This window comes from Neofelis nebulosa, chromosome 1, assembly GCF_028018385.1.
Source record: "Neofelis nebulosa isolate mNeoNeb1 chromosome 1, mNeoNeb1.pri, whole genome shotgun sequence".
NCBI lineage: Eukaryota > Metazoa > Chordata > Mammalia > Carnivora > Felidae > Neofelis > Neofelis nebulosa.
Genome location: NC_080782.1, coordinates 106,364,321 through 106,385,518, shown reverse-complemented (window position 1 = coordinate 106,385,518; position 21,198 = coordinate 106,364,321). Strand labels below are relative to the sequence as shown.

General features: G+C 40.9%; 1 protein-coding gene across 9 annotated transcripts in view; it reads left to right on the top strand.

The window, feature by feature from the left end:
- The window catches only part of MAST4 (microtubule associated serine/threonine kinase family member 4), a 568,580-nt gene that overhangs the window by 198,523 nt on the left and 348,859 nt on the right, over positions 1–21,198 (top strand). Inside the window, exon 1 of one of the 9 annotated variants that reach the window (XM_058730796.1) lies at positions 18,638–18,793. The exons of 7 other annotated variants lie outside the window; for them this stretch is intronic. In XM_058730796.1, the coding sequence (XP_058586779.1) occupies positions 18,755–18,793 (39 nt within the window). In that variant the 5' untranslated portion in view covers positions 18,638–18,754. Of the gene's footprint in view, positions 1–18,637; positions 18,794–21,198 lie in introns of those variants that run through there. One more of the 9 variants, XM_058730810.1, reaches the window with a different exon arrangement.

The following is a 21,198-nucleotide window of genomic DNA, read 5'->3' as shown; positions in this document are numbered from 1 at the left end:
CACAAAAAGATACGAAATTAAGAAATGATTTACTTGTCTTCCTTGTCCCTCTCCCCTAAGGTAATCATTGCTAATTGTGTCTTGTTACTTGTAGAAAAAATGACATATGTCTCCATATGTCTCCATATTTATGTCTCCATAAATATATACAATTACATTTCTTTTTGAAATTTTGAACAGAGTTTGGCTTCACTTTTTAATTTAATATGAAGCTGTGTCATATAAGCACAGAAAAGTCTCCTGTGCCCCCTTTTAATGGTGACACAATATATCATTGCATGGATATACCATTATGTAAATTGCCCGACCAGTCCCCAGGGTGTGGACTCTGCAACAACTTGGAGATCCCTGGAGCTCTGACCTATGTGACGTCTGCTGGGAGAGAGCTCGCACACCATTATTTGTAGCTGAAGAATGATTTGTGGTTGTTGGTGAGGTAAGTTTTCTCTCTGTTTAATCGGGATGATTTAGGAGTGCCTTGTGTTCTATTCAAGAAATGCCAGCTGTCGTAACAAATATACTCCGTTTTTGCTGATGTAGAAGTTTATTTACTATTGTTGTTGCTCACTTCTCTAAACCATAGAACTTTACTTCTCCCTCACCTGTGGGCCTTTTTGGCAGAGATGTGCGCTCTTCTACAGAGCCCTTCAGGGACTCCGGCTGATAGAAGTTCAGCTGTGTTTTTGTTCTTTCCAAGTTCCCCTGAGTGTTGACACCCCAGATAGTATATGGGGAAGGATCCCATGGGAAGTGTTAATGGTCTGGATCTTGAAGAGCGGTTCGTATCTACCCCATAGTCCATTGTCTGGAACTCAGTCTTGTAACCTCACCCAACTCTGAGAGAGGCTAGGAAATGTCTTCTAACGGCATACCCAGAAACAAAGATGAATGGTAAATAGACAGTTGACACGACCAAAAGCATGAATGGGAGCACTACCAAAGCATCACCTGTCACTCGACGTGGTGCATCTGGCTGCCTGTCCTCTCTTTGGATCTTTGTGGTACAGGTTCCTCTGCTTTTCAAAAGTTCAAGTTACCACCCTTCATTTCTGCAAAGGACCTGCCTTGGTACCTGTTTTTACTAACCGAAAGAAATCGAAAGAGGATTTTCAATTTTAGGAAAACAAGCTGAAGGAGAAAAGTAGTGTTCAGCATTTGTTTTGCCCCAAGCCCTTACAGAGGCGGTGAGTGCCCCAGTCTTGAGAGTGGCGCAGCCACGCTCCTCCCCCCGGAACTACACTCCACCTGGCTGCCTCAGGCTGCCATAGCTTTGAACCGTGTCTGTGAACACCCGCCCTTTATCTTGGGCTTCTTTTAGCAAGATGTGTCCTAAGTTATCAGAAAAGCCCGAGAGGTTGTTTTCTTGGGTCTGGGCATGCTCAAAAGGTTTTCCATATAAATTAATGGTAATTGCTTCTTTGCTTTACAAACCTTGTTGGCTTATGAAAGGTTTCATAGGGGCACTCTAGGATAGCTGGGGAAATCTGGATCAAGTGTGCTGGCTAGTTCATCCCGAGAGGATGCTTTCTCCTCTGCTATTCCATCCTTTTGCCTTCCCTCCCTGCCCTCCTTCCACCCTCCCAGTTCTTTACTGACTGTGATAGCATAGTGGTGATGCAGAGGTCTTAATCCCATGTGTGACAGAACTTGAAAAGAAAAGAGAGGAAGCCGAGATGGGATGGGAAGGTTTTTGGCCATATTCCCCAAAAGGCTTTCCCCTGAAATCAGAAGTTAGAGGATGCTGCCGTCGCTGTATACAACAACCGTGTGTCTGTTCTGTCTGTCCTTCTGAGACTGACTAATTGCAGGATAAACATCACTGGGGGCTTTCCAGGTGATAACTTTCTGCACAGAGGAGGGCCATGCATGTACAGGATCTGGGCAGTGGCCCAGAGAATCTGCCAGGCAGAATGGCTCGTGTTGGCTTCTCTATTCTGCCACCAGGGCTCCCTGACAGTTGGTCCCTGAACGCTGGAGAGAGATGTCAGTAATGGTCTGCTGGCGAGGGCCTCTGATGGGGGGGGGGGGGGGGGGGGGGCAGTTGTCCCAGCTTGGCTATGGGAAAAAGTGAGCAGTTAATGGCTGAATGCAGCCTGCGTATTTGAGAACTCAAGATAACATTTTACTCTGGATAGGCACTCTTTTTTTTTTTTTTTTTTTAAATGATACCATTTTAGGGTAGGAGTGAAAAATAACAGCTATATTCTTGGTGTATGGATATGTTTGCAATGTGAGAAATAAGACACACTTGTCCAAACACATTGGAACTTTAACTGAGAAAATGATCCAGGAAATGTTTAAAAAAAATAGGTATGTGTCCTTCCAGCTCTCCCTCCTCTGCCACTTTTTCTTGTGTTTATTCAAGTAATTTGGATGCATACCAGAGCTTGGGCAAGCCTCAGAGTATTTCTGATGCCTTGATAGAACATACCTTACAATCTGGGTAGGTTAACATCTCTTATCTTACACATTTGAGTAGTCAGCCTGTCAGAATGCGTTTAATCTGGTCACCATCTTGATTTAGTCATGTGACGGGTCCTGGGGCGATAGTTTGTCAAAGAGGTAAATGGACACATTAAGAGGCATAAAAAGACCTATTTTGTTGCTCTCCATTGATGAAGTCATTGCACATCCTTAAATAATGCTACCTGTCAGGTTTTTGGACACTTTTCTAAGAAAGGAGAAAAGATGTTGAGGAGATAGCTGTGAGTGCAGCAGGGGCTGACGGAGGACCTGGTGGCTTTGGCAATCAATACCATAATTGTGTGCCTGTGCTATAATTTATTAAAGCACCTCAAAATATTTTACAAGTGAGCTCAGGAGTGCTCTAATTTTACAAATGAAGCAATTGATGGCTGACTGTAAACTGCTCCTTACACACTTTCTTGATCTGTGTTTGAGTCAGGAGGCACAGAACAGCAAACAGCAAAATAAAAAAAGACCAGTGCGGGCCAGTTGGATAATGGTGTCATCTTCTGCATTAGAACACCGCCGATGAGTATGATTACAATACAGCTGGTGGGTGCCGAGCTGAGTGCGGAGCCACACCAGACCAGGAAGTATGCCAAGAAACAATCGATAGGAGATGTATTACCGAAAATTAATATTCTGTTGCTGAATTATTCTTATTGATTTAGGGATTTTGAAAGTGGCCATAGATAATTCTGTGAACAAAAGCATTTGTATTTCTGGAGCAGAACACCAAAATAACAGAGGAAATCCCATCTTTAGCACGAAGCATGGCTCAGGAAACACAAAACTTGAGTTATGTGTCCTCAGGAGGGCCTATGCCTATTCTTGATGTGAGAGGTGGTTATCTTGCAAAGCCACATGTGGTAAAGCTTCATTTTATGTGGTCAGATCTTTAGTAGAACCTGTGTCTAATCATTAGAAGAAACATTAATAACATGAAAGGAGAAAGGAAAACTATCAGAGATTGGCAATAGAAGGTTCCGGTTTGCTCCGAAGGGCAGCTGTCCTGCTTTGCCCTTGGAGCACGGTGATGCTGAGCCACTGGGGGTGAATGTCAGTGGGTTTGGGGAGCTGCTGTCCTTGACCATGCCTGACTACCTCTCATACTCCCTTCATTCCCCCTCCTCCTGGTGTTCTGCTTGTCTTCCAATGTCCCCACCTCTCTTGCAGTGAAGGGTATTATTTATAGCAGATAAAAGATGAAGCACTGTCACTGGGTCTCAGTTTTCATGTCTCTAAAATGAAGGGTTTGAAATGATTTCCAGCTCTGAACAGGAATGATTCTGAGTCCATCTAAGACTGGCTGTCCTTAGCGAAGCACTTCCTGGAAAATGTTCATGAGAACTCTCTGTAGTTATAAGAGTTTTTAAAGAACTATAATTCCTGATAAAAAATATTCTTGAGAAATCTTGCTTAGTATAGGTTATTGACCATTTACCACCTTTTTGTGTGGAGCTTTTTACCTAAAATATTTTCTATTAAGTCAGAAAAACCCACCATTTTTGTCTGCACTCTATTTCCACAAATATAGCAAAAAAAGTACAGAAAAGTTTTGTAATTGGTGAATTGAGGTAGAGTATAAATGCATTTGTTGTTGTATTCTTTTAAATTTTCTGTAGGGTTCAAGATTTTAAAAATAAAATATGGCTAAAAAATGGAGGGTAAAAATGGGCAGGGGTATTTGCCCTTAAGGATACTAAAACAAATTACAGGAAGTGATTTATTAAATGACTTTCTCAAGGGCAATCAAGAGCTAAGTGTAAGAACCTGGAATACATTCCAGTTGTTCATCCCCATTCTTGTGCTTTTTATTTTTAGGCCTTGTTTCCTGCCTAAAATAAAGTCAGATGTAGGAAGAAGTTCCCTCCAGGTACTGCTTTTGAGCAAAAGTTTTTGAGCCTGGCAACATTGCTGTATATTTCTGCTTACAAATTATCCCAATGAGCAAAGCAGGAGATGGGTATCTGTTTTATAAAACTGCTGCTTGAATGGCACTATGTAGATATTTCATCCATTGAGAAGAGGTGGGTGGTTTTCTTCTGAAGCTAGAATTTTCATTTCTGAAAGCTTGAACCAGAAAGAGGTGTCCATGGCAAACAGTAGTTAGAAGTGAAGGAAGGAATGGTAGATACAAATCTATGCCTAGTGCACTCTTCCACTATTTGCAGAATGGAATGTTCCCTCGGAAGGGCACTGGGAACAGAAGAGTCTAGAAAGTCTTTATTAATTCTCTCGGAAATTTAGGAGAGAAGTGTTGAATACTCCGTGTGGTCTTCCTGATCCCAGGCCTTTGTGGGCTGAGACAGGGGCAGCTTTGCGTGAGCAGACAGCGGCGCTTACCTGGTCCCTTTCCTCATTTCCTCTCTCTCTTTCCTTCTGGGGCTTCCGGGAAGGAGGGTCTCCAGATATTTTTCAGAGTCTTAGGATGTTACCTGACCTAGTAACAAACTATGAGATGCAAATAACTGTTTATAATTAGCGCACACCTCATTGGTGTTACAGTGCTTGTCAAAAGCTGAGAATCTTTTACTCTTTATAGTCAGTGCTGGGTGAGCACCATGTGGATCATCAGCTTGGCAGAGGCCATCCCTTTCATCCAGGTCTCAAGCAAGCACCGTCCTTGCTTGTGTGGACAATGACCATGCATGTTTCATGACCTTTGGTTGCCCCTTGTGCTTCATAAAGTGTGATGAGCAGCTGGAGGCATGCAAAAGACACCCACATTCTGATAATTTACAACCTGACCACCTATAGACCTCTGGCACCATAGATGGGGCAAACTCTGTGTTTCCTCTTAGATTACCCTCCTCTGAAAAGTAGTTTCCCTGACCCTCATCTTCATGAACACAGAGAATCTAGGGTTTTAAAAGCTTAAAGAAACAGGGTGAAGTGCACTAATGTAAACTAATGTAACGTGCACTGATGTAACTAATGGTCTATTGTCCAGTAGGTGGTGCATCAGCAAATCTCATTTGCAACTGAGAACTAAAGATGTTGAGGGTTTTTTTTTTTTTTCAAAATAAGTTTTAATTATAAACTTTATATACAGATTGTTGTACAATTATTTTAATAAAGTGAAATAGTAAGTGAAAAGTACAAAAAGCAAAGCTGGCTCCTCCCCTTTAGTGAAGTATCAAAGGTTTGTTCATATCCCCCAATTAGTGATGCAGTAAGTGAACAGTCTTTAAAATGGTCTCAGGGAGACTGTAAATTGCTGCACTAGAAACCAGGACCCCAAACAAATCAGGCCCGAGTTACCACTGCCCAAATAATTGCCCTGCAAGAGTGAACACTGAGGAGCCAGGACCTTCCAGCAAACATGGGCACCCATAAAAACATGGTTGAAGTTATTCTAAAAATAGCGGTAGTGTAGCAAAATCTCTCCCACCTCCAATTAAGTAACAACAGGATGATTTGCGAACTCTAAAGCACGAAGTTAGAGCATAAATAAATGGTGCATATTGCATTAGAGAAGTGAGCCCTTCTGTTTCTTCCAACACTCAAACTGCATTTCAGAGTACGTGTGGGGTCACTTGCTTGTGTGTGTAGAGAGCAGGTTCCACCGTCCCACACTGATGGTCCATCCCACGTGGAGTTACTGGTCCCTCCAGTCATAGAGGATCCTAGGGGCCTTGTGCATTGTCGCCAGTGATGCCATTGACTGCCTCCTGCAGGCGTTTGTGTCCTCCCGGGCCTTCAGCTTCAGGGGCATCAGGCCCTCCGCCCCTGGTGCTGCAAACTGCAGGGTGCCTTTGGCGTGTGCGTTTCCTCCTCTGGGATCTGCACAGTCGAAATGTGCACAACGTCAATCTCATGGCGGCTGTCCCCATCCAGAAGCAAGATGCATCCATAATGCATGTAAGGGAAAGGCATACCCTACATTCAAGGTGGTTTACTAAGTCAAGTGGAAAAAAGCAATTGGACTACTGAAGGCTAATTTTCTGTTAGCAAAATGGCAGGAAGAACTTTTTAAAAGCTAGTGTCTAGTTGAAATTAAAATGCTTTATCATGTCACATGGAGACTTGTTCCACATTTGGGCTGCAGATCATTGCTGGACGTTAGAGAATATGTTAATCTTGGTAGTATCTTGAGTTCTAGGGAATAATACATGGTAGGTGTTTGGGTATCTTAGGTTTATGTATTTGAATTTTAGTGGAACCTGGTAGGTGTAACTTCTTGAAGAAATCATATTACTGGAATGCATTATTAGAAACTCTACTGCATGTGCAATTAAATACCACTGCTAAACGAGTAACTCCATGCTAAAAGTCTATTAGTTACAGTTTTTATACTCAAAGATGGTTAAAGATGTTTCTTCAGAAGCATGCAAAGGAAGTGACTTTCTCACTTCTTAAATGCAAGTATCCCCTTGTGAAACTGGTACATAGCTCTAAAACCTGTATTTCAGAAGACAAGTAAGGATTGAGAGAAAATCCTGCTTTCCTGTAACACATTAGAATTTTATTACATATTTTCCCTAAAGAAATCTATATTGTTACTGATGGCTTAGACTAAGGAATCTCTGTGTATTGTTTCACAAAATGGACCCAGATTTGATCTATTAATATTTTCAGTAGGTAAAACAGTCATGATACGCATAGGCTATTATATCTACTTTTCTTTAGAGGATAGTTAAATGATATAATGAATGGGCTTTTCACAGATGTCCTTTTCTCCTGTCTCAGAGGAGAGTGGTGACAGGCATTCACGGTTGTCAGGTGAGCTGTGAAATCTTCACTAGTTTGGGTAGCACTGGAGAAACCTCAAGAGGAAAAGCTGAAGAATCCTGTTTGCTTTTAATAATTGAGTCATGTAATATGTTTAGTAAGGCCAAGACCGAGAGGACTTATCCCGTTCACTGAACTTCAATTCTAGAGGAAGATTGTGCAAAAAGTGCCTTGTCTTTCCATGAAAATGTTAAGTCTTTGGTGAAAAGAGATTAAAGTCATATTCTTTTATAGCTACAGGAATTAATCCTTCTTTTCCTTTACTGTTTTCCATCACTGTCTCCCCCAGCCCTTTTCTCAAGTTTTATAATCTCTTGTGCGGAAAATTATAGGAACTCCATAGTGAGAAGTCCCCTACTACCCCCTGGCTTAGTACTCCTGTGCTCTTTAGACCCATGGTTGCCTGACTTCTCAGTACAGTGCAATCACCTGGAGAGCTTCAGAAACTACTGTTGCCTGGGGCCCACCCTGGGAGATTGTAATTGAATTGATCTGGGTGTGACCTTAGATTTTGGAATTTATAAAAGATCTTCCAGTGATTGTAATGGGCAGATAAATTGGGAAATCTCCCTTATTCTCCACATGCCTTTTGAGTTCATCTATCCTTCGTACTTGGGCAGAGCAGCTCCTTGAATTTATGTCTTTGTGTCTCTACTGATATCCTGTGCTTTGTTTCTGTGTCTTGGGATCCCATGACTGCGTTCGGGTGGGACTGAGTCTTTCTTTCCTTCTTGTGTTCTCAGCATTCATCATAATGCCTGGCTTATAGTCAATGTCCAGCAGTTGGTTTTTGAATCAAGGGGATACACACACACACAGAAGATGTAAACAAATTGATTCACATGCTTCTGACTCAGGGCAGTTGTATTGTCCAGGTAGATATTTCTCCTTTACTTGAAGAGCACAGATTTTCTAATCTGCTTTCTTTGCTCAAAGCAATGATAAATATATAAAATTAAAGAGGAATGTGTTCTGTTGTGTGGTATTAGCTAAAGTCACAAAGGCCAGCTTTAGATAAGAGGACAAAGAAGGGCTAAGCCTATATTCAATAAAGCTCAAGGAAATGATTGTCAAATGTTGTCAGTTTCTAACAGAATAATTCCCCTATGGTCTTACTTACAGAATATTAATTTATCTAATTGATGATAATCTGGTCAATTTATTGTAGCATTAAAAATGCAAATTAGTTACCACACCACAATATTCACTGATGTGCCTGAGACTTTTTAAATTTTATTTTATTAGGTGATAATGGGAGGCATAATTGTTAATGTTTGATTCTGGCAAAATACAATTAGTTTCTGTGAAACACATTGTGCATTAATGATATCATTAAGATTAATGGATATAAATGAATGAGCAAAGGATCTCAAACAGAACGTAGTGACTTTATATCAGTCTGTAAAACTTGAGATAGATTCCCTTGATTTTTAAGGATAATGTGCTTGAGCTGCGTTCTTAGATAGACTACAGAGAAACTAAATCTAAGAAATTAAATCACCTCTCAGCAAGATCAGTTTTCAAACATTTACTGTCATGTTTTGAGAATATTAATTTTTGTTAAAGCTACTCCTTAGTTTTACTTAAAGAACTATTTTAAAGACAACTTTTAATAGTAATTTCCAGGTCCTTTATGTATAAAGGCTATGTATATTTTGTTGTTGACAAAACCTAAAGGTAATGTATCACTGTTCTTTGGAATTAGATATGATTTCGTGGTGGTCTTTGTAGAACAAGATGTTCTACAATAGAAATTTATTGCATTTATCATATTGAAATATTAAGAAAGTTGGGGCGCCTGGGTGGCGCAGTCGGTTAAGCGTCCGACTTCAGCCAGGTCACGATCTCGCGGTCCGTGAGTTCGAGCCCCGCGTCAGGCTCTGGGCTGATGGCTCGGAGCCTGGAGCCTGTTTCCGATTCTGTGTCTCCCTCTCTCTCTGCCCCTCCCCCGTTCATGCTCTGTCTCTCTCTGTCCCAAAAATAAATAAAAAACGTTGAAAAAAAAAAATTTAAAAAAAAAAAAAAAAAAAAAAAAAAAAAAAGAAATATTAAGAAAGCTAGACAAGTGTTTTGATTTTTCTTGAGCTAAGAGAAGGAGAAAGAAAAAAAACAGAGGCTGCTCATCAAACTCTTCTGGAAGAGTCACAGACTAAATGTGTGACAGAATCCCAAGAATCATATGGTATTTTGGATATAAATGCATGACTGTATGTTCTTGAAGTGTAGGACACTTAACCCCTAAAACAAACAAACAAACAAACAAAAAAAAAAAAGCAAAAAAAAAAAAAAAAGAGTTTATCTGTCACCTGTACAGTTGAAATTTAAACACTGTTTTCAACATCATTTTTCTGATCTAGGTAGACATTAATATTGTGTGATTGGGCACTGCTTCATGTGACTTCTCCCTGAGTATTTATCCTTAGTCTGACCTTCATTTAGTCTTCTGTTCGTCCCCTTATATGCATATCCAAACATGGGTATGCACACATTTGTTTTTTATTTGTGTGTCTCTTTGAAGGTCTGGCAGGGGAGCTCTTGCCCTTGAATTTCTGTTAAAGCATCGGTGGGATGAACGGGGACAACAGACGAGGAAAGGGGAGGTGTTTTGGAGCTCAGCTGCTGTCTGGGCACTGGTCTCTGACTCAGAAGTTCGAATCCTTTGGTTTGCTCTGCCTTTTTTTTTTTTTTTTTTTTTTTTTAAGCTGATTTAGGACTTTGGGCTCTTCTGTTAATCTCATTGCCTCACTTTCCTTGTTGGTAAATTGGGCCAGTCTCTTGCCTTGCTACTTTGCAAGAAACTGATGAGGATTAATGCAGTAGACTCTGGAGCACGTTTTGTGGTTTTCTGAAGAGCACGTTTAAAGGGAAGGAAGAGTTCGTACCGTCGAAAAGGGAGAGTTTCTCGACAGAGTTCATACCGCCGAGAAGCAGTGTTGTATCATGTTGCTGTGTTACGCGGTCATGTCCCAAGGAGTACTCCTTGCCGTTATCCAAAAAGGAGTTGCTGGAAGCAGCTCTATGTCTGTGCCCGTTGGAGTTGAATGATGTGTTAGTGCAGGGTGATGGAAAGAAAGGCCAACCACATGTGGGGTTCAGTGGAGTCACTAACAGGTTTCACGCACGTCTGACTTAGAGATGCTTGCCTGAAACAGGCTGAGGTGTTTCTTAATACCCTTTTGTGTGTACCTCTTAGCCTTACTTAGCTCCAAAGTATTTGTGAAAGAGGCACCAAAAGCGCTTGGCTACGTGCACACGATGCAAACAAGACCCAGAAGAGGTTCCCATTCAAAACCTCAGGATTAATCTACATTGGTGTCTCAAGGTTGAGTCAGGCTGTAATTATGATTGTAGGGTTTAAAGCAGTTAGCTTGCACACGGCTCTTCATGTCTGTATCGTAAGCGTGTCAGTATAAACATACAGACCTAGAAAGAATGCTTACTACTTCCTGTATGCAGTCCGGCCCTAATTTCATTGAGCATGCTGTCCTTGGTCACTCAGGTTCTAAATTCCACAGTGACTAGCTTGGTTTTTCTCCTTAGAAGATTTTTCCGATCCCTCCCTCCCCCACTGTCTTGTGCTTTCTTTTATTTGAGAATTGTAGCTAGGTTAACATTACATTTAACCTAGATCTTAGCTTCCTGTCAGTGTGAGATTAAGAAACAGTTTAGTGTGCGTGGTCTGAAACTGCTGTTGTAATCTCTGATTCAGTAGCTATACTTGAAATAGGGACAAGTCAGTTCCAAATTTTTCAAAATTATCTTGCTTCATTTTTTATCTCTAGGTATATCTGGTCACTTTAGGAATAATTGTAGGACTGTCTCTTTGCTTCCAAAGCTCATGAAATATTTAGTTGCTGCCAGGAGTGTTATCATTTACATATATCCCTACTGACTTACTTGTTTCTAAAGTTCGTCTGGTTGATAGGCCTCCTGTAGAGTCAGGACTGCCAATGTCACTTCACTCATCTACTCTGATCTTGATGTATCTATTAATATTGAAATACAGGAGTTTGCTAACCACTAGTTCACACTCCCAGTGTTAGCTGTGTATCATTTAGAGATGAAGGGGCATAATTGAAAAAAATATATTAGAGCTATTTCCAATTGTCAGATCTTCATAAATGCTCTCGTATGAAAAAAATGAAGTTGTATTACCCAGTTTTATTAGAAATGCTATATTTTGCTGGATCCGTGTGTTCGCAAACTAGAGAATATTTTCCTGCTGTGATTGATGTTAGGGCATTTATGGGGATAGTCTGCTATATTTCATATGTATATGAGGATGTCATTGTTAAAATGTTCAAAAGAAAATTATGTATGTGATTTATATTTTATTATTTCCTTCTAGGATGTAATTTTTTCAATACCGTGATTCTTGTCATATTGTCAGTAGTGATTTGATGGGTAATATGCCAGAAATAATTAGATAAAAAAAAGGTGACGCAAACGTCAAGACAATATAGCTTTCTTATGAAAAGCCCTGAGCGAAATCATGCATGTTACATTGTAGAAATCACCAATTGCATACATTTAAAGAGTCTTCAGGATTACAGGCGGGATGGAAAATGGAGCTAAATGCAGGCAGCGTGGGATGCAGCATATTTTATAGGCATATGCTTGCTGCTGACCCCCACCTGCAATTTCTGCTAAATGAAACATGTGTTTTAGAAAATGCTACTCTTGGATAAATTCAGACTTTGGTGTATCGTCAGTGGGAAGGTGTTAGATCCCTCCCCTTTCCTAGGAGTAGGAAAAATTCTGTCTTTTCTCTAGAAGGCAGGCAGCCCATCCTTTGTTTTAGTCCTCTTCCTTACAAGTTTGAAAATTTTGCTTTGGGGAGAAAAAGACATATAGTGTGAGGTAGTTCTTTACCTTTGTTGACCATAGAGATTAGAACTTTATTTTAAAATTTCAAATGACGTTTAAAATCTAGGACAAGGGAATTCATGATTTCAATGTTGCCTCCTGAGCATACTATCTCCTGGGACTTTGAACAGAATGGAACCTGCATCCAGGTGTCTTTTTACTTTTTGGGCATTGATGACACTGGTGATATATATCTGGTTCACTTGCATGCTACTTTAATGAACAACAAATATTGCTAGAGATTAGACAGGAGTAACTTCAGACAAGAATCTTGTCATATTACAGTATTAATATTAGGCACAAAGGAAGATGAATGTCCTTTGGAGCCAAGTATGTAACCTGTTCTCAGAGTTGGCACGCAGACTGTGGTGTAAGTTTCGGCCCCCGCGCTTCAGCCCACCCCTGGTGTCAGCATGCTTGCTGCTTTCTGACTTGGGAGAATGGCAGTGAGAAGCGACTGCTGGGGAGCTGAGCTGTGTCCTCTGCCTCTCGCGTGTTCCTGCTCAGGGCGTAGGAGCCTTAAAGCCAGAACGTGGCTGAATGGTATGTGTTGTTGATACTCTGCAGGCTGATGTGGCCTGAAAGATAATAGAAGAGGAAGGAAAGTGTGGACACATGGCTATGGGGCCAGGAGGCTCCGCCTGAAGGACAGTATGGTCAGCTTCCCAAACTTCCCAATTTCCTCCTTTCCCTATCTTCCTCATCTGAAGCCCATTGTCATATCTTCAATTTATGTGATAGAAACTGAAGCTCCAGGAAGTTAAGGGACTTGCCCCAAGCTACCAGATTCCTCTTTGGCAGAGCCTGGGCAGGGACGGCTCTCTGTGCAGGGTCCTTTCTGCTGAGGATGCTGGAGAGTCACGACTTCCAGAAAATGAAGGGAAGTTTCAGTATTGCTCGGAACAGGCTGAACAGCCTCGCCCTGAGTCATTTCACCTAAAAGGAAGGGGAGATTTAAGGAGTGCCTTCCGTGGTAAATTCCAGAAAAGATGAAGAATATTGGACCAGGAAATTAAGAGCTGCCAGAAAGCCCCACAGGTGAATGGGGGTGTGTATCATGCCTGATACAATAACTGAAAGGTTACCTTTGGTTGTGTGGAATTTACATGATTGTAAAAATATTACGCTGTATTTAGAATTGAATCGTTTTGGAGCCGCCAGAAGCATAAAGAGTTGATCAAACTCAGAGGGATTCCCCTGAGGCACAGAGACATCTAAGAAGAAAGCAGAGCCCATCCTCCATAACTTGTCTCTGGCTGCCCTCTTCTTCCTCCTCCTTCCCCAGGGGTCCTCTCTAGCTTCTTTCCTGAAGCAGTGGAAACGCTGCTCCTTTGCTCTTTTAGAGACACATGGCCTGTGGAATCTGACATTCCTTAATGCTCTTTCTGATGTGCTCTGACCAGTGACACCTTACAACGTGGTAGTTTTTCCTTAGGAGCTAAAAATATCTGACGCCTTCCATGTGTTTTCATTCACCTTGGAAGTCCTTTTTCCTCCTTTGCGTAGACCCAAACAGGCAATAAGGTGGTTGGGAACCAAAATTGGAGCCGGTATCTCAGTCTGCCTTTCCTTGACTGTGTGATCTTAGGAAGTTACTTGACTTCTCTGAGGGTCAGTTTCCTCATCTGTAAAATGGGGATAATATCTATTTGATATAGTTGGTCTAAGGATTAAATGAGATGAACTGTGTGAAGTACTTAGAACAGAGATTGGCACATAGTGTGTGATCAATAAATGTTGACTATTATTATTTAGAAGTAAAACATGGAGGAAAATAAAGTGCAAAAATTGGGGAGGAATGTAGATGTAAACACGGGAATGTATTTTTGAACAGATCTCCCAGCCACATTGGTCATTGGCATTCAGGGTTTACATTGCAGTATGATTATATTCACAATAATGGAGAGTTGTATGCATTCTCGGGAATAGCCTGTTTCTCCTTTTAAGTTCTTATGGCTTTGATATTACTTCTTCTTAAATACAGACACGGTCATTGGCCATTGACATTGATCTTATGAGTGGAAAAAGTAATCAGTTAATGAAGAAGGATTTGTCTACTTGGCCACATACACTTAACTGGCCAATGCACATACATAAAAGATACATGCATCCTTGGTCTATTATCTAAAAGTAACAGACAGGCTATGGTAGTTAATGCATTTTGTGGCTGTTTGTCTACCTTACTCAAGCAGAAGTAGTGATCACTGCCACACATGTACAAGAAAAGACGACGGCATGATCCCCCCACAGATTGTGCTGATAGTACTAGAAATCATGTTTGGAGTATCCTGACCACTCTTACTGATGGGATGAGGGACAGGGAACAGTGGCATTCTTCTGACACTGCTCTCTGTGGCTGATGTGAAGGGAGAAGCCTCTTCCTCCACCAGGAAACGGTTCTCTCAGTCCTCTCTGATCTGGGCCTCCTTAGCTTGTGTGTAGGTGGTCCCAGGGCCAAGACTGGGAGCTGCTGGTAGGGAACGGATTAGGTCGGTGCGGTGCGATGGGCAAGGTTAAGTTTGGAAACTTCTGCTATCTTAGGAATGTATGCATGTATATATGTATGCATGCATGTATTTATTTATTTACTTATGTAAGAGAGAGAGAGCATGTAGGCAGGGGAGGTGAAGAGAGAGAGAGGAGGACAGGGGATCCAAAGTGGGCTCTGTGCTGGCAGCAGTGAGCCCGTTGTGGGGCCTGAACCCACCAACCAACCATGAAATCATGACTGGAGCTGAAGGCGGACACTCAACGGACCGAGCTACCCAGGCACCCCTCTTAGGTTTTTAAAAAAACCTCCTCAAAGTGTTCCTCGTGGCAGTTTTTCAGTGAACCTTAAGTTGCTGCAGAGTGGATATAATCAGAACAAATGTTTACTTTGGGGTAACCAGTGTGAAACTAGTGAAGAGAGGTAACTTCTTTTTATTTTTTTTTTTAAATTTTTTTCAACGTTTTTTATTTGTTTTTGGGACAGAGAGAGACAGAGCATGAACGGGGGAGGGGCAGAGAGAGAGGGAGACACAGAATCGGAAACAGGCTCCAGGCTCCGAGCCGTCGGCCCAGAGCCTGACGCGGGGCTCGAACTCACGGACCGCGAGATCGTGACCTGGCTGAAGTCGGACGCTTAACCGACTGCGCCACCCAGGCGCCCCTAGAGAGGTAACTTCTTTTTAAATTTGTGAAAAATTTAAAAAGTTAAATTTAAAAAGTTAACTGACCAGCTAAATCAGATGGCAAACCTGTACCCTTATACCAAACGATATAACTGTAGACAGGAATTACAAGATCTCAGTCTACCACTTTGTTGAGAATGTGTGTAACCTTATGCTGTCCCCACTCCATCCCTGCTCCCATTTTGCTCAATCAGGATTAGAATTGTTTTTGTTACTGTGAGCCATTTATTGGAATGATCACTAAAATTTGAATTTTTACCCATATTGCAGTGTCCATGGATTTTGAGTGTTCTTTGGAGTAAATTATGCCTGCAATAGAGTATGCATGGGGTGTGTTCATACAAATACCTTTTTAAAAAAATCAAGTACTATGAAGCCCCTGGCTTTAGAGTATAATTAATGACAAAAGCTAAGAAATTTTATTTGAATACACATATAAGAGCATTAAACACTGAGGTTGATACTTTTTGAATTAACTCACAATATTGTGAACAAATTCCATAAAGGTGTTAAATTGCAGGAAAGATGAGTTTATTAATGGAAATTAGGCTAGATCCTAATTATTACCTGTGAATAGTGTCATCGCTTGAAGTTTTTATTGCATTTTAACACATGGCTTATCTTGATGAGAAAATATATAGCAAAGGGTAAATGTAGCAATTTTCCTTTTACTATTCCCTCTGCTAAGCCATTATTGCTGGATGTTATTTTTCAGCAGCCTTTCATTTTTGTCCCAAATGTTTTTGCCTCTGGCTGGTTTTATTTCTTTAAAATGTATGTATCACTTCTCAAAGTGATACATTTTGACAGGTAATCGATATTTTTTCATACTAGATTTGATGCTGCAGTGGTTCTAATCTTCATCTTAGACTTAGTTAATGGTTGAATACTAAACTAGATTTTTATCTCAAAATATTCTTTTGTTAAGAAACATACTTTCCTCCCTTAACCAAATTCCTTTTTATCACTCCCACCCACCAAACATCTGTAGCTGCCTCGTGCCTGGGATACACAGAGTCAACTTATCTGGGATACACATCACTTGACTCTTTGACAGGGTGTCCTCGAAATGTCTTGAGATAGCATTTGCAGCTAGCTTACCCAATTGGTCACAGAAAAGATACTTCTGGCCTCTGCTGGTTTTTTTTCTCTCTCTCCTTCCCGGCAACCTATATGAGCTTTATTTCAAGGGGAAAAAATCTCTTCCCTTCCTTCTCCGTAGGGAAAACTTGCTGTACCCTCCCCTAGACCCTGTTTTCGCTAGACTGATCAGCACAATGAAGACGGCAGTATTCGGAGCACAGGCATGTGTGTAAGGACCCCGGCTTGGCTTTTGCTCTTGAAAGTTCAGGTTCTTAGGTCATGATTTTTTTTTTTTTCCTTTTCCTGAAACCAGCTAGGAGTTCCTTATGCCTCTGTGCGCAGATGACAGTGACAGTCTAAGTTGGTAAATATATTCTTACCTGCTGCCAAGGCACTTTGTCTAAGATGCCACTTCAAATTTCAGGCAACTGTTCGTGCTCCTCTCTCAGGAGGGTGACTTGAGGGAGAAAGGTCAACAACTGTCATACCTTTTGCTTTCATTGAAGGAAAAGGTCTCCCTTTTGCAGGAAAAGATTCAAGTACAGGTGGGCCTGTCAAGAATGGGGACCTATTTCCACCAGCTTGGCAGATCTCTCACAGGTAGGAAGCAGACCTTACCCTCCAGGCTTTCAGGCTTTTTCTTTGGGTTGTTTCCTTCCTTTTTGTTTGTTTGTTTCCCTTTTTGTTTTGTCCTTCCACGTAAATAAACACATACGGTTTTTTGAAATCGTTTTCAAACCATTGTTTGCAGTAGAATTTTTTGGTGCCTTTTGGCTTGCCCACGGATCAGTTTGGTGCTCGCTCTTTGCTTTTAGAGATTGCACTACTTCTGTGCATGGGAAAGAGAACTAAAAACTCCCTGGGGTTTTGTTCCTTAAGTGGTGTCAAATGTGCACACGTAAGTGGAAGAGCACACTGACACCCTTCTCTGCTGATGCCTCTGCCAGTGGTGGCATTTTTTGACAAGGTTTCTCTTTGTCTGAAGATATATGCAAAGACTGTTTGGGAACATAAAATGCAATCAATTTTCCTCAGTGGTTAGATTCATAAATCCCCAAGCTATTTTTAATGACATAATCTAATCAATTGATAGCACGCCTAATAGTGTGTTGACAGCCAGAAAGAGACAGGAAGCTCGTGTAATAGCAGATGGGTGGGTAAGGAACCTCTAATACTTCCTTCCCTGCCCCCCACACTTAGACGTCAGATATCTGGGCTAAGGTAAAACCCAGGAAATGTGGACTTAAAAAAAAAAATGCTCTTGTCTTACTCCCTTTCATTCAAGAGAAAGTCTGTCTAATGGAGAGAGTGAAGGCGAATGTGGTTTTCAGATGAATTGCAGAGGGTCCTAGAATCTGCCTCCTCAGAACCCAACTATAATCTCAATTTCAATATCTTGAGAATAGAAATCAAGGGAGAATAATTTATTATAAATTGGTAGTATCGTATATCGTTACTCCTGGGCCAGGCCAGTAATGAAAACTTAATATTCATCTCTTGGTTGCTTTGAATTGAAATCAGATGAGGAGGAGCGGAGTAAACAAGATGAAACAGACTGTGAAATTGCACATGATGGGAATCTTTTTTTTTTTTTTTTTTTTTTTTTTTTTGCTGCTTATAGACTGTAAATAGGTTAATATTCCAACTAATGATGGCTCTTAGAATTTCTTCTGCCTTTTTACATTTTGGTCAGGTATCAACAAAACTTAAGTTACTATCAGGAGGGAAATTGTTATCGAAAATGTTTCTGTCTTTGGGCCAGGAATCCACTGGCAAGGTATTTATGTAAATGAATGGGCTTTCACCCTGGGAAGTGTGAAGTGTTTTGCCAAGGCAGGAAGAGCAGCCGCCCAGAGCCCTCTGTTTTCAGGGTTTCAGGCAGCGTGTTCTGCTCCGTTTTTTTCTTTGATGCCATCAGAAAGGATGAGCGGCAGGCACAGTGGTGCTGCTTGGCTGACCAGCTGTGCCCTGGTTTTTCACCGTCCCAGTCAGTGGCTGCCTTTTACGGAGGTGTCTGTCACCCCTGATTTACTTAGCCACTTTGACCTTATCGTTGCTTCAGAAGGGGCTTGACCCACAGCCGCTGCCGAAAGCCATTTACGGATCGCCCGGAATGCCAGAGCCAGCATTTTGAAGAAGGTGAAACAGGGATCCCACGATTTCCCCCTCTGATAGCAGGAGCCGACTCCGCCTGGCTAAACGCATTAGGTACCTGAGCCCACTTGCTGCGCTCTCCCAGCTAACTGCAAGCCTCCGTGATCTCCGAAGTTGCTGGAGTGCATAACTAAGTGGGACCAGCTGACTCTGGGCTCCAATCAGCTAGAGCGTGATGTAAGTGTTCAGCAGCTGCCGGGCTCTGAATTAGCGTGCCGAAGTAGAGGTAGTACAGCATGGCTAGACTGTTGTGAGGCTCAGAGAAAGCGGAGGGGGAGATGGATGAGTCCAGCATTCTAAGACGAAGAGGGCTCCAGGTAGGAGATGCTTCCGTTCTTGAAATGTAGCATCACGAGTGGTCTGCCATTGCGGGTTTCAAAGTTCCCTTTTCATTCCTGGACTGGGCACAAATACGTGCACGGTTCTTCGTATCCACTTGGCGATGTGATGTGCTAAGTCTCTAGTTACGGGGTTCAGTGACATATCACAGGGTTCAATGAGAAAGGCTGTTTTGTCAGAGACAATAGATAGGACTTGGAGTTTGGTACTTTGTGGGTTGTTTTCCTGCTGGGTGTTCAAGAATAGTTGAATTGTGGCTGGCGGTGACAGCTGATGAGCCGATTTGGCATTCTGTCAAGTGTCTGGGAAGTCTGTGGAGGGTGGCAACTCCATTCAGTTCTGGGAACACAGGACTCACTTTTGTGTCAGGATCAACCTCCGAGCCGCAGCGGCATCTGTCTGATGGCCTTGCAGATGTGTGCAGCTGCTGGGAGTTTTCTTCTGCCAGTGAGATGAAAGTTTCTGCTGGTAGTTCAATCAGAGTTGTCTATAATTTGTTTATGTTGAGATGAGGAAAAGATACGTTATCTTACTGCCTTGATGATTGTGCCCGAGTTTCTCTAATTAAATTACTCCGACTTGAGTGTAGAAGTGTCTTCCAAGTTAAAACTTGGCAAATCAGACAACTTGAAAATACAAAACAAAACATCTGCTTAGTTGTTTGTAAGTTTCAGGAAGCTAAAACATAAGTATGTTCAAAATTAGTATGTTTAACTCCTTGATAACTTTTTCCTGTATTTAGGTGGTGTTTTTATTTTTTTTCTGAGAGAATCTAATGACTAGCCATTGTTAAACTCTCATTCATTATTTTTGAAAAAAAAAATTCAAACGCATGCTTGATCGTACAGAATATATAGACAGGGCATATCTAGAAATGCTTCCAGATAGTCCTTAATAGTCTTTGACTCACAGCTGGTCTAGTTGTCTGCTTTTTGTTCTCAGTGTCAATTACTAATTCAACTATAATTCATATTATAATATTGTGGGCAAATTAAAGGATTATCTGCAGGTAAACAAAAGAGGGATTAAAGAAATTGGGGTTAAATGTCATCTATTGTTCCCAACCTAAGTAAACAGACTGCCTCTTTAATGATTTTCACTGTGGTCATTGTTTTGAATGTACAGTGCTGTTAGTCACTGCTGTGGATTTCCTTTTCTTTGTTTTCATCCCATCTATAAAGTTCTGGTAATGCACAGCTGTTTGTGTGGCTCCGTGTCCTCTTTGGGGTCATTGGTTAAATATGGAAAGTCTCTTTGTCAAAAAGATGATAAGCTATTAAGCTCCTAGGGGTTCTGCTTATTCATCAATGGCAATTCTGCTAAGTTTTCTCTTTCCTTTAATGCATTTTAGATGATTGTTTAATGTATATTTGATAAGAAACTCCTTTTCGTGCTTCATTTCTCTAGTATACATTCTCATCACTTCGGAGGGCATGATTGAAATATGGTGCTTTTGAGGAGTCTAGATCTCACAGAACTTTTAATTTTAGAAATAAATCATTATTGTGGCTATTTAAAATACTAGAGTTACCTTTTATCTAAAAGATTTGTGACAAAACAAAGGAAACATGGCTCATTAATACAGTACTTAGAGTGCTGGGTGGTCATTGTACTTAACATACTTTTACTATATCTGCCATAATCTATGACAGAATGGATAGAATGTCTGATTTCTTTTATGAATGAGAAAAGTCTTCATGCTGTGAGGAATAACAATATAAAAGTGTCTAAAAGTTCTGCCACCTCATGGTTACAACTTAACTTTGACTAAAACCTATTTTTCTTTTACTCCCATTGTATCTAATATATTTTAAAAGACATCTCTTATACAGAGTAGCTATTTTAAGAAATTGCTGTATAAGGAATCTATTTACAAAATACAAAATTTAAGCATGTGTTTGTATTAGGAAAGATGTCACTGTGGAGTTCGTGAGAATAACGCCACCTAGTGAATTTAAGAATTAAGTTAATTTACAAATACACACTATTTGAAACATTTCAACATGCAATTGAGATACATCTGTAGTGGTGACGCTAGGATGAAACCTACACATTTTGTAGTCCTGATACAGACCCTATGTTTTGCGAGGTAATCTTGAGCAAGTGCTGTACCCTCAGCATATGATTATTTTTCCATCAAACGCACATTGTAGCATAAGACCTTTGAGTGTAGTAAGTAGGACAGAAATATAAATGAGGTTTTTAAAAGTTAATGGCTATATAATAAGTACACTAGCATATGGTAGGCACTCAATAAATACGTTGTTGAAAAGCAAGGGCTAATATGTCTTTTTATAACATATATCATAACGAGCAAGATGAAATAATTAGATCTTTACTCCATGCATACTATTTGAATTTGTTTTTTTTTTTTTTTTTTTTA